The following is a 13,433-nucleotide window of genomic DNA, read 5'->3' as shown; positions in this document are numbered from 1 at the left end:
GATTTCCCTGGGATTATATTCTATCATTTTTCAAACGGGCCACACAGGCATCTGAAGCAAAAAAAAAACAAATCAATCGACACAAGTCGTTTAACTATTTTATGATGATCTCATTAATTAATATAAAAATCTTCAACAGCTAGGAAAATTTATCTCACAAAGGTTTGAGTGGGTGTTATGAAACAGGTATCTTATCTCTTGAGATAGAAATAGGACGTGATGAATGTGCAATGGCATGGTTTAAGGTGGAGATTAGGTTCAATCAGCAAAAGTTACAGGACTGGAAGCACTGTTATGTTGGTTTGTAGTTTTTTGACCCACACGCAGAATCACATGGAGAACCAAAGAATTTTAATGTGTTATTAACAACCTTATTAACCTCCTTATATTAGCATGGGACCTGGCTCGGAGCTAGTTTTCCTGGCAGGACGGGGACACCTGTGGAGCTGGTTGACAGTGGTCTTTTATATCTCTGCTTCTGTCTCCTTGAATCCCAATCAGTCTCAGAAGATGGCCGCTCACAGTGAGTCTGGTTCTGCTGGAGGTTTCTTCCTTTTAAAAGGGAGTTTATCCTCTCCACTGTTTGTACAAGCATGCTTAGTGTGAGGGATTGCCTTCGAGTCAATCGGGCTATGAAATCAATTGGTTTTCCTTAGAAAACTTTGAATCGGTTTGACTGTATGATCTGGTTTAATTGTAAAGTTCCTTGAGATGAAATGTGTTCTGAATTAGCCTTATATAAATAAAGTGAATTGAAATTAAATTTGATTATATGCAATGTAGTCATCTTGATTGAGAAGTGTACCCATGCATAAACATGAGTAGGCCCAAAAGAAAAAAATCCTCTCTGTTACAGGAAGGCCAGGTGCTTTACAATGGTGGTTGGAGGGGGATCTTGAATGCAGTCACTCTCTGATTCTGACCATGTGGTATCCTTTTTAGAGATCCAACATGGTGAAGAAATGTGAAGAACTGGATATATATTTTTCACAGTAATTTGGTTAAGGCCCCAGTAATCAATCCAAGGTCTAAGTGATCCATCCTTTTTCAACTTGGAAAGGTTATACAACCTACTTGAGTTGAGAGGAATTCCTTGAAACAACTCAATACCACTGTCATATGAGCAGTGAGGCAGGAGAGAGAAAGCCTTAAAAAAAGGGATATTGGGATGATGAATATTTCTTCAATATGCTTGTCTTAACCTGAAGTCTTACTGGTTCCGTATGTGGTTACACGCACCAATCTACTGGAACCTTTGATTCTTCAATCTACAGCAATGATATGAAATGGTTCTGGTAGGTGTACAAAAGAAATAAGTAATTGTTTAACTAAATTGTTATCCATAAGGCTTTGTTCACAACCTTAATCGATAAAACCAAAAGAGGGAAATGGTTGATTCAGTTGGAAAGAGTAAGGAAGGATCTGTTCTTAAACTGCCCACTGGTCCCTTCCTTACAAGTGGGTCCTCTCTTTTAGCTGCTTTGGGTACGGATAAATAAAGTGACCACTCTCATACCTGTCACAGATCACAATTACAACATCCCGGTTTAGAACGCCAAATCCCATATCAGACCATCAATTTATGGATGTGTTTTGACACAGTACATCGTTCTGATATCACATCCTCAATTTGTGGCATCTCTAAATCCACAGAGAAAACCCTTCTTCTCTCTCTTCCCCTGGACCTTGGTTTAAATGCAACGGAGAGACCTGAACCTTCCGCTTGACATCATTAGGCCAAAGGAGCAGTTGGATAAGATTAATGATAATTACTGAGCGGGGAGGTTATGGCAGGTGCGTGAAGTGAGTAATTAGATCAGCTATCAGGGCAGATCATTACATAGAGCTATCGTTTATGAAGCTAAAACAAAGTTTAATATAACTAACATTTTTTATGTTTTTCCTGATATGTGAAGAAGAGTTCTTTACATAAGTCTGCTGTCTGTATGATATATTATTTTAATTAATAAATCTAGCTAAAGAAGCTAAAAAGAAAATCCCAACCACTTATTATTACTTTGGAAGCAAACTCACAATGCTAATTATTAATCAAATAAAGGGATATTGGGTTACTTTACAATAAAAATTAAAATCATCATTTGTAAATGGTAAAGAGATCATTTACTTATAATTTGTAGATAGTTTACTCATGTTTGACCCATCTGTAAACTGCATCTAAACTATTTATAAAAGGCAAATAGATAATTTATTGAGGTTTTAACCCTGCCAATATTAAGATATGAGTAAGTCCAACATGATAGGGCAAGTTAAATTAAAAATAACGGCTAGGTTGGGTTAGGATCCTGAGTCTTTGCCCACCAGAGGGTGCCGAGGATCCTCTTCTGTTTTCTGTTTTCTGTTAGGGACTGGGGTTACTGTTGGGATCTGGAGATCTACCATCTGTCTCCAGCAGAGAGCGCTGTGGGTCTCCTGGGCTGGAGCCTCCAGCACACCTGAAGCTCATCAGCCCATCAGGAGACCTTCCTACGTAAGCAGCAGTCAGACCTTCCTTCGACGCCGAAGTGTTGACCAAGTTTGGTTAGCGAAACCTGAGCCTCTGTTAATTTATAGAATCCTAGTAGACTCTAGAGAGAAACTAGATTCTAACCTGCCTCTGTCTTCTCTGCCTCATAGGAAACCTGATCGAAGTCTGAAGCTCTGGATGAGCTTTGTCTGGAACCCTGCCTGCCCAAGGAAGCCAAACCCGAAGACATCAGTCTGGATTTCCCCAACAGCTCTCAAGGAAGAGCTAGGAAACCAAGTCAAGGTCTGAAACTCACGAGTCAGAAGCTAGACGCTGCTGCCGCTGAGCTCCCTGCTGAATTTTCAGTCTCTGGACCCAACCGGTTCCCCCCCTCTCTCAAAGGATCTGCCAGAACCTCATCTAGGTACATTCAGAATGAACACACTCGACAAGCCATCTCGCTGCCTGGCTAATCAAACTATCCATCTCTGCAGATGTCAGTGATTCCAGTCCCGGACCTGTACCAGAACCAGTTCTTAATTACTCTGTGTGTTTTTCAATAAACTCTGTTAAACTTTTACTCAGCATCCTGTGGTGTTCTGCATGTGGGTTCAGCCTCTTAAGCCTATCATGACAGTAAGTCCACTGATGTTAGGTTTAGGGCTAAACTAAAATGGCAGGTCAATATAAATCAGTCAGATTAGGGTTAGGCATGAAACCCACTGATGTTAGGGTTAGGGATAAACTAACATGGAAGGGCAATATGATCTATTTACCATTTACAAATGGTTTATAGTTAATGCAGCTTCTAAAGCATTATCATACATTAATAAGGTTTTTGTTAATCATTAATAAATTGCCTCTTTGCTTTTTATAAATGATGGTGAGGATGTTTGTTGTAAAGTCCTATGGAATTGCAATGTGAACTGGTTTGAACACATTCCAATTACTTAAAATTTGTTTAAAAGCTAATTTTAGCTCACTCTGAACTCTGCAAGAAAATAAATTGGTTTGGAAACAGAATTTTGTGTACATAGTAGCTACATTTAGTTGAGTTTTACTAGTGTAGTCAGAAGTTTTTAACTGAAATAGTTTTGACATGGAGTTGAATGTTTTGTTAACATTTTTAGAGGTTGTGATAAATGTATTGCATATGTGTGCAGAGTAAACTTTTCTGCCATGGTTTGACGTTTTTCACACTTTCATTTCTTATCCTAACACAGCAATTTGGATGTTCGTTCACAGAACTACGTATGGCATTCTGAAAGTTCATTGATTGAATAACATATTTAGTTAATATATAACACCATAGTTAGTGTCTCAGTGCAAAAATCTTAGCCAGTACATTTGTTTCTGAATTTTATTCAAATTGACAAATGGGAAAATGACCTGATACATTTTTTACTTCACCAAGTTTGTATTACAAAAGAAGAATACGCACTTTGAAGGAAACAAAATCAAACTCTTGTCATTGTTATGATGGTATATGTTGTTTTTCATCAAGAGTCAGGAAACAAGATCTCCTCGTGGCAAACTTAATGGGTAATAAATAATCATAATCAACTGTTTTCAAAATGTAGTTTGACCATCTAAGCAAGTTCACCGATTGTAAGATTGCCGAACGGCCATTAGGACTTACTGAAGGCTCATAGTTGTGATTATATGAAAATTTATAGACTTCAATATCAAAAAGAAACTAAACGAAAGTTGAACTTTCATCGGTTTAGAAGGGGAAACATGTACTCAGAAGTTTGCCTGAGAGAATATGGACAAAGTCTTAATCAATCGCTTATCAGAACAGAGAGCATGTTCCTTATTTAAAAGGGCTTCCTGTATATCCTATTTGCAATAAAAAAATATATATAGTTCTTAGCCCAGGGTAGATATTTAACCTTGAATTTTACACATACATTTTTTTAATTTCCTATTTGAAATTAAAAAAAAATATATATATATAGTTCTTAGCCCAGGGTAGATATTTAACCTTGATTTTTACACATGGGTCTGGGATGACCCAGGAGCAGGACAGACAAAATATGATTAAAGAAAACAAAAAAGCTAAAGAAAGTTTACAAAGGACAAAATATGCTGCAGGTGCAAAGGCTGTTGAACATAAAATCAAAGTGACAGGTAATCCAAGCATAAATCTAGGGAACAAATGAAAGGAAATAAATAGGAGGGGAGCATGAGAATGCGACAGCCTGGATGAACAGACACAATAACAAAGAGAACTGAGAAAGATAGGATTACAGTATGTATAAACGGGGCAACCACAAACAGATGGCAATATTTACCTCTGAGCAGAAAGGAGGCAATCTGGGGATGTTAAACGAGATATGACACGTACTGTAGACAAAAAAAAAAAGGAAATGGGGGTTAAGGAGACTAATTGTAAAACTGAAGATTTTGAAAACTGAAAGAGCAAACTGAGATGAACACAAGAAACCAGATAACTAATAATTTTGAACAAAGCCTTGGTACTTGTTAAACAAACAGTACAAATATCAGAAAAGCTAACTTGAAGTGAGCTCTATGAAATGATCATGGATTAAACCAGATGAACTTTTTTTGACTGTTTTAAGTAATGAGGTGTGTTTATAAGGGAAATGCCTTTTTTCTGAAATAAATTTGATGAAATACCCTTGTACAGTGTTGTTCTACAACCACAATAAGCACACATTTTTTATTATTCGTATTTGAATATTTTATTTCTAACACAGGTAACTTGCAAATGCTGTTTACCATTTGCACATTTTTTCTTGTGAAAACGACAAATTTTATTCAAATTTTTTTGTGGGGATTTATTATTAAACAACAAAAAAGTAGTGGATAATTTTAGAGGACATCCATCCATCCTACCATTTTCTTACACTCTTATCCCAAGTGGGGTCGACAGGTCGCCAGTCCATCGTAGATTTTAGAGGACATTGCCTCCTTTTTTTTTTTTTTTTTTTTTTTACAATTAAAGCCTAACAAGTGTGCTTTTTAGCTATGCCACTAATTCGTTATTTTAATGACACTGCTTAAAAAAAAACCCTCTATATTTATACTTTATAAAAATATTTCACCTGAAACTGGGTTCTTTGCATCTCCTTTAAATTACAGTGTTGGGGTGGAGGTGGTGGGGGTAATTATCCTTTAAAAGCATTTTTCAACCTGTCAATTTCAGTGAAACTCCATTATTGTGTCTAATGAGATCTCCAAAGCATAGGATATTGTTTTCTTATATTTCTTGACCTTTCTTTTATAATTCTATAGAATAATATCATTCTAAGGTATACTGAGGTATTCTCAGATTTAATCATGATGGGATATAATAACAACATCATGTTGTTTAGTAAACAGCTGAGTTCTGAAGAAAGTTTTTTTTTCTGGATAGCATGTGGGGATAAGATACCTTTGAGGTTGAAAATTGTGATTTTTTTTTTTATTTTTTTTATTCAAGGACCAGTACAATTGTAAATAGTGGCTTTTTTACTGTTTATTGGAAGTGTCTACCCAGTTTCAGTACCAGAGGAAATGAATGTTGGGGTGTCTGCAATGTAATAATGCCTGAAGTTTTGTTTTTTATCTGTTACCCATGGCTTTTAATGCATGAAAAAGGGACAACTTTTTTTCTTTTTACTTTTTTAGACATATCAACTTTAGAACAGCTTTCACTCAAGGCATGCAGTGGGCTGTGAAATGAAATGTTGATCCCATGAATATGAGTGAGTGTGTGTGTGTTTGTGGGGGGCAAAAGACAGGAATCCCTTTATCAGATTGACCAAAGAACCTTTTTTATGTCAGCAATCATCCTGAAAGTGGCCCTGCAGTGCATGCCAAACTCAGTGAAAGTGAGTGAGGAAATCTCAAAGAAAAAAAGGTACATTTAAAGTATCATAAATCATAAATGGGGAGGAAGAAATGACTGCTGAATGAAGGGAAGAAGAACTTAGTGCTGTCCCTTGCTTTAAGCTAAATTACCATGCGCAGTAGATCTCTTTTATGGCACCAGTGCTGTCCATGGTGCTGAAAAGTCGTGATTACACAAGAGGTAATGTTCTAGTTGGACGGCAGTAAGGAAGTGGAAATAAATCTTGGGGCAAAACTGAGATTTCAGCTAACTATTATGTGTTCACAGACTGGCAGGAACACCTTGGTGTAAGCCCTAAAGATGCTTGAAAGTGGCCCATTACCAAGGAAAACATATTGAGCTCCTTTATTAAAGCATGAAGCTTACAATTTAATCATGTTTTTCTTCTTAAAGTACAGCTAGTGAACCCATAATGGTGGATTAAGGTTGTGCTGAAAGGTTGTTTAGGAAATCACTAAGTTTAAAAATGTAGATGCAGATGGAGGCAAACATTATTTTGGAATAAATTAATATTCTATTGCAGTTACATCATTTAACACTGAACCAACCAGGGGAAAAAGTAAATCTTCAATCTGAGTAGTGGTGTTACAACTCATGTTACTTACACCCCCATAACTAATAAGACAGCACTCAGGCTTTTCCTATAACAATTTACAAGCTTGCAGTTGTACAGGGAGCATGTTTTTAGCCCTTCTTTGAACACTCTTTATAAATATCCATGCCGTGTTTCTCAAAAAAGTGGTGCAAATACTACTTGTGGTTCCATGGCTGCCTTTTATTGGTAATTTGGAGTACTAATTAATTGTAATAAAAAGACAAATAAACATAACTTTGGTGTAGAGAGAAAAGGCACAAGCAGCCCAAATGGATTTTCTGTCCTTGCACATTAAGAGGTTCTTCAAACAATAAGCTTTCAAAAGAGAAGTACAAACAGACATTTTCAAAAACTAGTTTGCTTGATAACAACAAATCTAAAGCAAACAAAACTAAAACAAGAATGTGTTATGCAGTTTTTTTTATGAGCAGCACCTGTTCTGTTTTTAAGTCTTACCCAGTGACATTTAAGCTTCTGTTTTCTGTGTTTTACTTGCTCCTCTGTCAATGCTCTCCTGCCCCTGAGTTAATTGTATCCACTAAGTTTATGTTATTAGAATCCTTTCATGCTGCATCCATTTTGTGGTATGTGCCTTTGTCCATCTCTGACAGTGTATGACTGTAGGAACCAGTCACAAAAAGGACCAATCAGACATAAGTTCTGCCAAAGTTCTGTCCTGGATTCCCAAGCAGCTGGAAGATGAAAAACGTATATGAGAATACAGAAATTCTGCCTCTTCCTGTGCTGTTGGGAGAGATACAGCAAGAATTTGGTCCTCCCGCCACCAACATTTGACCCACAGCATTACAGCTCTTCTCTACCAAAGTTGAATGCTGTCTCTGCAGGGACTGCAGAAAAAAACATCCATCCTGCCGACGGCCTCTAAATCTAACGCCCTTTGCTGGTCCCATGTGAAGGTTAACTAACTCCTGCAAGGAGGTTGCACACCCCCAGCCTGCTCCATGGCTCTGAATAGTATTTTAGAGAGGAATCTAGCTTGTTTAGCTGGTTCAGCAGCTGAATCAGACTTTGTTCCTTTCATATAGGTTCGATTCTCGCCTCAAACTTCTGCTTCAAAATGAAGGTGTTCAAGTAAACATGTTTCATACTTCAGTATCTGAGGTCTCCCATATGGGTGACCACGTAGAACTACTTTGGGTTATAGTTCTTGGGTTCTCCGACAAGAACACCTGCACAGGTCATAGTTCTTGGAGCTTCTACAAGGATTTAAGTTTCTAAAGTTTTTCTGTGGGTACTACTCTCCGGATCTCCACGGCACACCAGTAGGACTTTTCTTGAATTCTCTATTGTGACATCCAGCAAAGTTCTCTGTGGGTTCACAATGAACCAGCATCATCAGGTCTCTGGATTGTTTCCTCTTGCTCGTAATTAAATTTTATCATTAAAAGCATTATCATGCATATTTTAGTCTGAGCCTTGGTCTGTTTCCAACTTTGCAGTTTATCATGGTTTTCAAGCGGTTTCTGAAATCAAATCTTCTGTTAACTCATTGTGACACATGCACACACAAATATATATAGAATGTGGTGTTTTAAAGTAAAAAAATTCCACTCAGGTCACCCAGTCTGCCTTTTCAAATTGGAGACATTTAAAATTTGTTTTAGATGTAGCTAATTATTAAGAACAACTATGTTACAGTTATGCTGTCCTTGAATGATGGTGAACCAAGTGTTTTAAAGTCCTGCCCTTTTTGAAGATGTTAAGTTTGATTTGTAAATATTTTTAGTGGTAAAACCATTATTTATTTTTACCTAAGTAACTATATTGATATAAAAGATTGTTACATTTTTGTGTGATATCCTGCTTTTTAAAAGCATTTACACATCTTCACCAGCAGAAAAAATGTGGCCTGTGCATATAAGCCTTTTAATAAAATTAAGGTGGTTAATTATTTCACATTTTACATTTCATATAATAATATGTTCCATCAGTCTACCAACAAATACCGTATAGCATCCTGCCTGTATTCAAGTCGGAGTGAGAAACTAAATACGCAGAATGTTATTCAACGTAATCTCATTAAAATTCACAAGGATTGAAGCTCCGTGAGAGGTTAGATTATTGGCGGGCACGCACGTGGACCCACAAACACACACACACACTAAGGCACACAAACTTCACAGCTGGTGTGCCTTCCTCTAGCAGAGACTGACAGAAGCAGTGCGACCGCTGTAAACTGAGTGCGCTCATCTGTCCTCTCCAACACCGGCGCGCCTTTCTCTGTCGGCATACAAACTTTGAAACGGTGCGGAGAGAAATGTGAAAGAAAAACGATTAGAGGGAAAAAAGAAAGAAACAAGAAGAAACAGGACAGGGAAGAAAATCAAGCACGAAAAAAAGCGGTGGAGCTGGGAGAAAGAGGGAGCTATGCCCTCTCCCGCCGAGCAGAGCCCTGTCCTCCTCAGTTGTGTGTCGGATCTACAGCATGGTGTCTCTTTCTGGACTCTGGAGCCGCTGCCTCGCCCCGGGGAGAACCCGTCTCCTTTTCATCTCTGTCAGAGTGCTTCTGCTGCTGCTTCTCCTTCTGTTGACCCCCTTCTCGTCTGCCGAAACCTGCTTCCCTCACCCTGCGCCCTGCCACATACTGGCACGGATCGGACACACCGTGCGCATCGGTGCGCTCCTGCCAACCCGGCAGCCGGCGCGGATACAGAACGCGCTCAACCGCGCCCTGGCGAGCATCAGGCACCAGAGCGGCGGGACGGACTCCACCACCGTGTCCTCCCAGCCGGCCCCTCTGTTGCCCTACAACCTGACCCTGGAAATGGTTGCGCGGTCCCCGTCGGGATGGGACCCAGAGTCGCTGTCCCACAGCGCCTGTCAGGACCTGGTGATCAGAGGTGTGACAGCCGTGCTCGCTTTTCCACGCTCCAGGGAGGAGCTGATCCAGGTGGAGTTCCTATCCTCTTTCCTGGAGATCCCCTTCGTTTCCATCCTGGAGGACACAGAACCACTTGTCACTAAGGTACGATTATATCCAGCAGCATCCTTTAAATATATCACATGGTAATTTTGTTGAATGTGCTTCTAAATAAGCAGCAACCCTTGTCTTAATGTATTTTTTAAGTATTATTATTATTATTACACTTGTGACTTAAAACTGGGTTGACAGAAAACAATCTGCCTGATCCTATAGCTGATGGTGGGGATTTTGTTGTCTAAGCATCTGAAAAACTAGTCATATATTCAGACTACCAAGGAGCAATTAAATAGTTTAAGGCAAAGCAATTGTAACGGGGATAATGAAGTTAATTATCCCTGCTGCTAATCTAAAGAATGATTAAAACAATTGTCATGGAACTAAAAAAACAATCAAAATGCTGCACGGTTAATTGCAGAAGTAGTTAGCAGTCTCAGACTCCAATCTCCACCATTAAAATCGCTGTTCTAGAAAAGTCTGATGTTCAGATTTTACTTTGATTTAGCAGCATGGGGGACCTCAAGGCCCACAAGATGTTTATCTGATAGTGCACAGTTTTAAATGGCAGGTTTTTAAATGCAAATTAAACATATGTCTTTTCTGTCTTAACCTTATTCTTTTTTTTAACACAAATATGATGTGAACCAAAACAGTTGTTGATGGATGTCTGAGGATGGTTCGAAGATGGGTTTTAAACACCAGGATTCAACCATTTGCAAAGGTGATAGATAGCTGTTTTGAGGAGGTGTTGCTCCTGCAGCTCATGCTGTTTTGTTCAATCAGATATTTGTACGTTGTTTATCTGCATGTGTTGCTTTGTTTCTCTGTTTTACTAAAATGTAGTTTGGTAATAAAAAAAGCATGTGTTGTTTCCGTGCACCTATCAGCAGCAAGAGCTGCTTGACAGGGAATGTTTCCAGTGATTTCCATTTCAATCCAAGCGAGCACCCAAATACTTCTGTCACACATGTATGCACAGATAAAGTATGAAAAAACCCTCACACACAGGTGGCAGGATCTGAAAGAAAAGACAGAACCCACCTTTGGTTGCTGACACAACAAACGTGGAAGAAGTTTCTATGGTCAGATGGAACCAAAATTAAACCTGTTTATGATAGATGGAAAACAATATGTGTGGCTAAAAACACTGCAATGCATGGTAAAACAGCTAGCAACATGCTGTGGGGATGTTTTTGTAAGAAAAAAATAAAAGCATGTAAGAATTGATGGAAAGAGACAGGAAGCTAAGTGCAGGGAAATGCAGGAAGAGGGACTTGAGACTGGGGGAACTGTTATGTTAGTATTCATTAGAGCAGTCTGGACCGCTTGCCTCCTAGTGTTTCCAGCGATATCCGCCTGAATCCAGCCAAACAGCCAGCTGCATCTCTTTTGCACATATATTTTAGTGTATGTACTTTTGCACAGAAGCAAGCTCTAAGTTCTAAAAGTGTGTTTGCATGGAAGGGAACATCTAACTTGCAAAGTTCTTCATTTTAGACAAAGATACAAAAAGGTCAACCTAACATGAAAACTCAACCTAGAGGCGATGGAAGGAGGCAATGGCCTGCAGTTTTGCGGTGGAAGTAGGGCTGAAACAATTAATCAGATTAATCCTGATTAATTGATTATTGAAGTAATCGTCAACTAATTTATTTATTGATTAATCTTTAATTGGAGTATAGAGACTAAAATATGTCTTTAGCTGACAGAAAAATCCACTTAGAGCAGTTATTATATTGAAATTGTAAAAAAAAATATAAACATTTTGCATTTCAGATAAAGAATTGTTTTCGTCTGTCAATATCCTCTATGTAGAACTCCTCAGGAGGTAAAGTTTTGGTTTAACCTGGTTTAGTTTCGTAAAAAATCTTCTTTAAGGAACCTTTGTCTTTCTGTATATTAATTGATAAATCGAAAAAATAATCAACATATTAATCAATTTGTAAATTAATAGTTAGCCGTAGCCCTAGTTGGAAGGCTTCTCTGAGCCATGCATTGTTCTCAACATTGTAAGGGTTATTTAATGTCCATAGAGCAAACATAAGTAAGAGGCCAAACTACTTGACGAATAGCTTGAAAATGCAAAAAGATAAGCAAGCATGAGAAGGAGGAGAAAGAAGATATCAGAACAGTGTTGCTTTTTTTTCTTTCTTTTTTAGCTGTGGGAGGCTAAAAGAATAGACTTGTGCCAACCAGGCCAGCAAGAGAAAAAAATAACATTCCACTGTGCTCTGATGGCTCCACTTTTAAATATTTTCAGCTATTTTTGTATTTCAAGTATGATGCTTAAAATTGATCCTTGTTTCTTGTCTGATTTTTGGTTAATAGAAGTCTTTTTGCCTCTCATCAAATTTCTGAGTTCTTCAGTTCACATCTGAAGCTTAAAGTTTCATCATTTCCATTTGTTCATCTTATTTGAATGACTATATTGTATGTGTTTAAAATCATATGAAAATGGTGGTTGTTTTAAGAATGTTGTAGTTAAACTCGAAAAACACCACCCATTGATGTACTGCTTCTATGAACTAAATCCAAACTAAAATCCAAGAACATAGCTGAGTAACAAAATGTGGATTTTAACTTCAGCATTTGACCCAAAAAAACTAAATACAGAGGAAATCTGTAAGTCTTGTTTTTAATTATTAAGGTAGTTTGAAATTACAGATGTTGAATGGAGCTTTTTACTTTTATCAGTAAAAGTCATGGCAGAAAAGCAACTTTAGATGACTTTGACAAGGGCTAGTATGAGATTTTCCCTTAGTGAAAACCTGAGAAAAAAAATGTTGAGCAAAATTGCAATTGTGATGGGTAGGACATCTCGAGCTATTATTCATTTAGCAACAAAAATATTTTGTTAACATCAGAGTTCGAACTTGAAATATTTTGCAGTGCTGAAGTAAAAGCTATTAAACCTTTGCTAAAGCCTAATACCAGTAGGCCTTTGCTTAGTTTAAAGATAGAACCTGAAGTATTTGAGCCACATTTGGGTTGCATTAAAGTGTGATGTACTAGCTTAAATGTCGCACCCTCAATTATAGATGCAGCTGACAAAGATGAAGCAAACAGTGACAAGAAAAACAATGATCTTTAGAAGCTTAAGTGGAACAAATCTGTTTATAATCTTCAAATCTTTACTACAGATTGTGTTTTGATTGAAAAAAAATGTGACTTGCTTTTGGCTCAAGTAAAGTGCTATCTTATAAAGTTTGGACTCAGTCTTTAGTTGACGTGAAACAATTATCTTTATCTGACTACTGAATCATGCAATATTTGGTATTTCTTCTTCCCTCTGGTTTTTAGTGGATTAGTTACAGTTGTATGGATTTCTAAGGGACCCACAGGAAGCCATACAACTATTGTGGTTCTTTGGAAATGATATAGTCATGTGTGGAATGCCTCAAGTTTCAGTCCTATTCATTTTGATGTTAACAAGCTCCCATTATCTTATATTATTAAAAAATAATACGATTATTTCTAACTATCCAGATGACACACAACTGTTGTAGAATCGTAATTTTCCGTTTTACCTTCTTTTGTTCTTGCATTTCAAAATGACGTACAGGAGACTTGTTTTAAT

General features: G+C 37.7%; 1 protein-coding gene across 1 annotated transcript in view; it reads left to right on the top strand.

Annotated features, from left to right (window-relative positions):
* Positions 1 to 9,098: 9,098 nt before the first annotated feature.
* grin3ba (glutamate receptor, ionotropic, N-methyl-D-aspartate 3Ba) overlaps positions 9,099 to 13,433 on the top strand; it is a 170,588-nt gene continuing 166,253 nt past the window's right edge. The window contains exon 1 of the mRNA XM_038292327.1: positions 9,099 to 9,901. Within this exon, the coding sequence (XP_038148255.1) occupies positions 9,362 to 9,901 (540 nt within the window). The 5' untranslated portion in view covers positions 9,099 to 9,361. The remainder of the gene's footprint in view (positions 9,902 to 13,433) is intronic.

The sequence above is a fragment of the Cyprinodon tularosa genome, unplaced genomic scaffold (assembly GCF_016077235.1).
Source record: "Cyprinodon tularosa strain WSP-4 unplaced genomic scaffold, ASM1607723v1 ctg310, whole genome shotgun sequence".
Lineage (NCBI taxonomy): Eukaryota > Metazoa > Chordata > Actinopteri > Cyprinodontiformes > Cyprinodontidae > Cyprinodon > Cyprinodon tularosa.
Note: the sequence above shows the minus strand (reverse complement) of the source record. Positions and strands in the feature narration are given on the sequence as shown.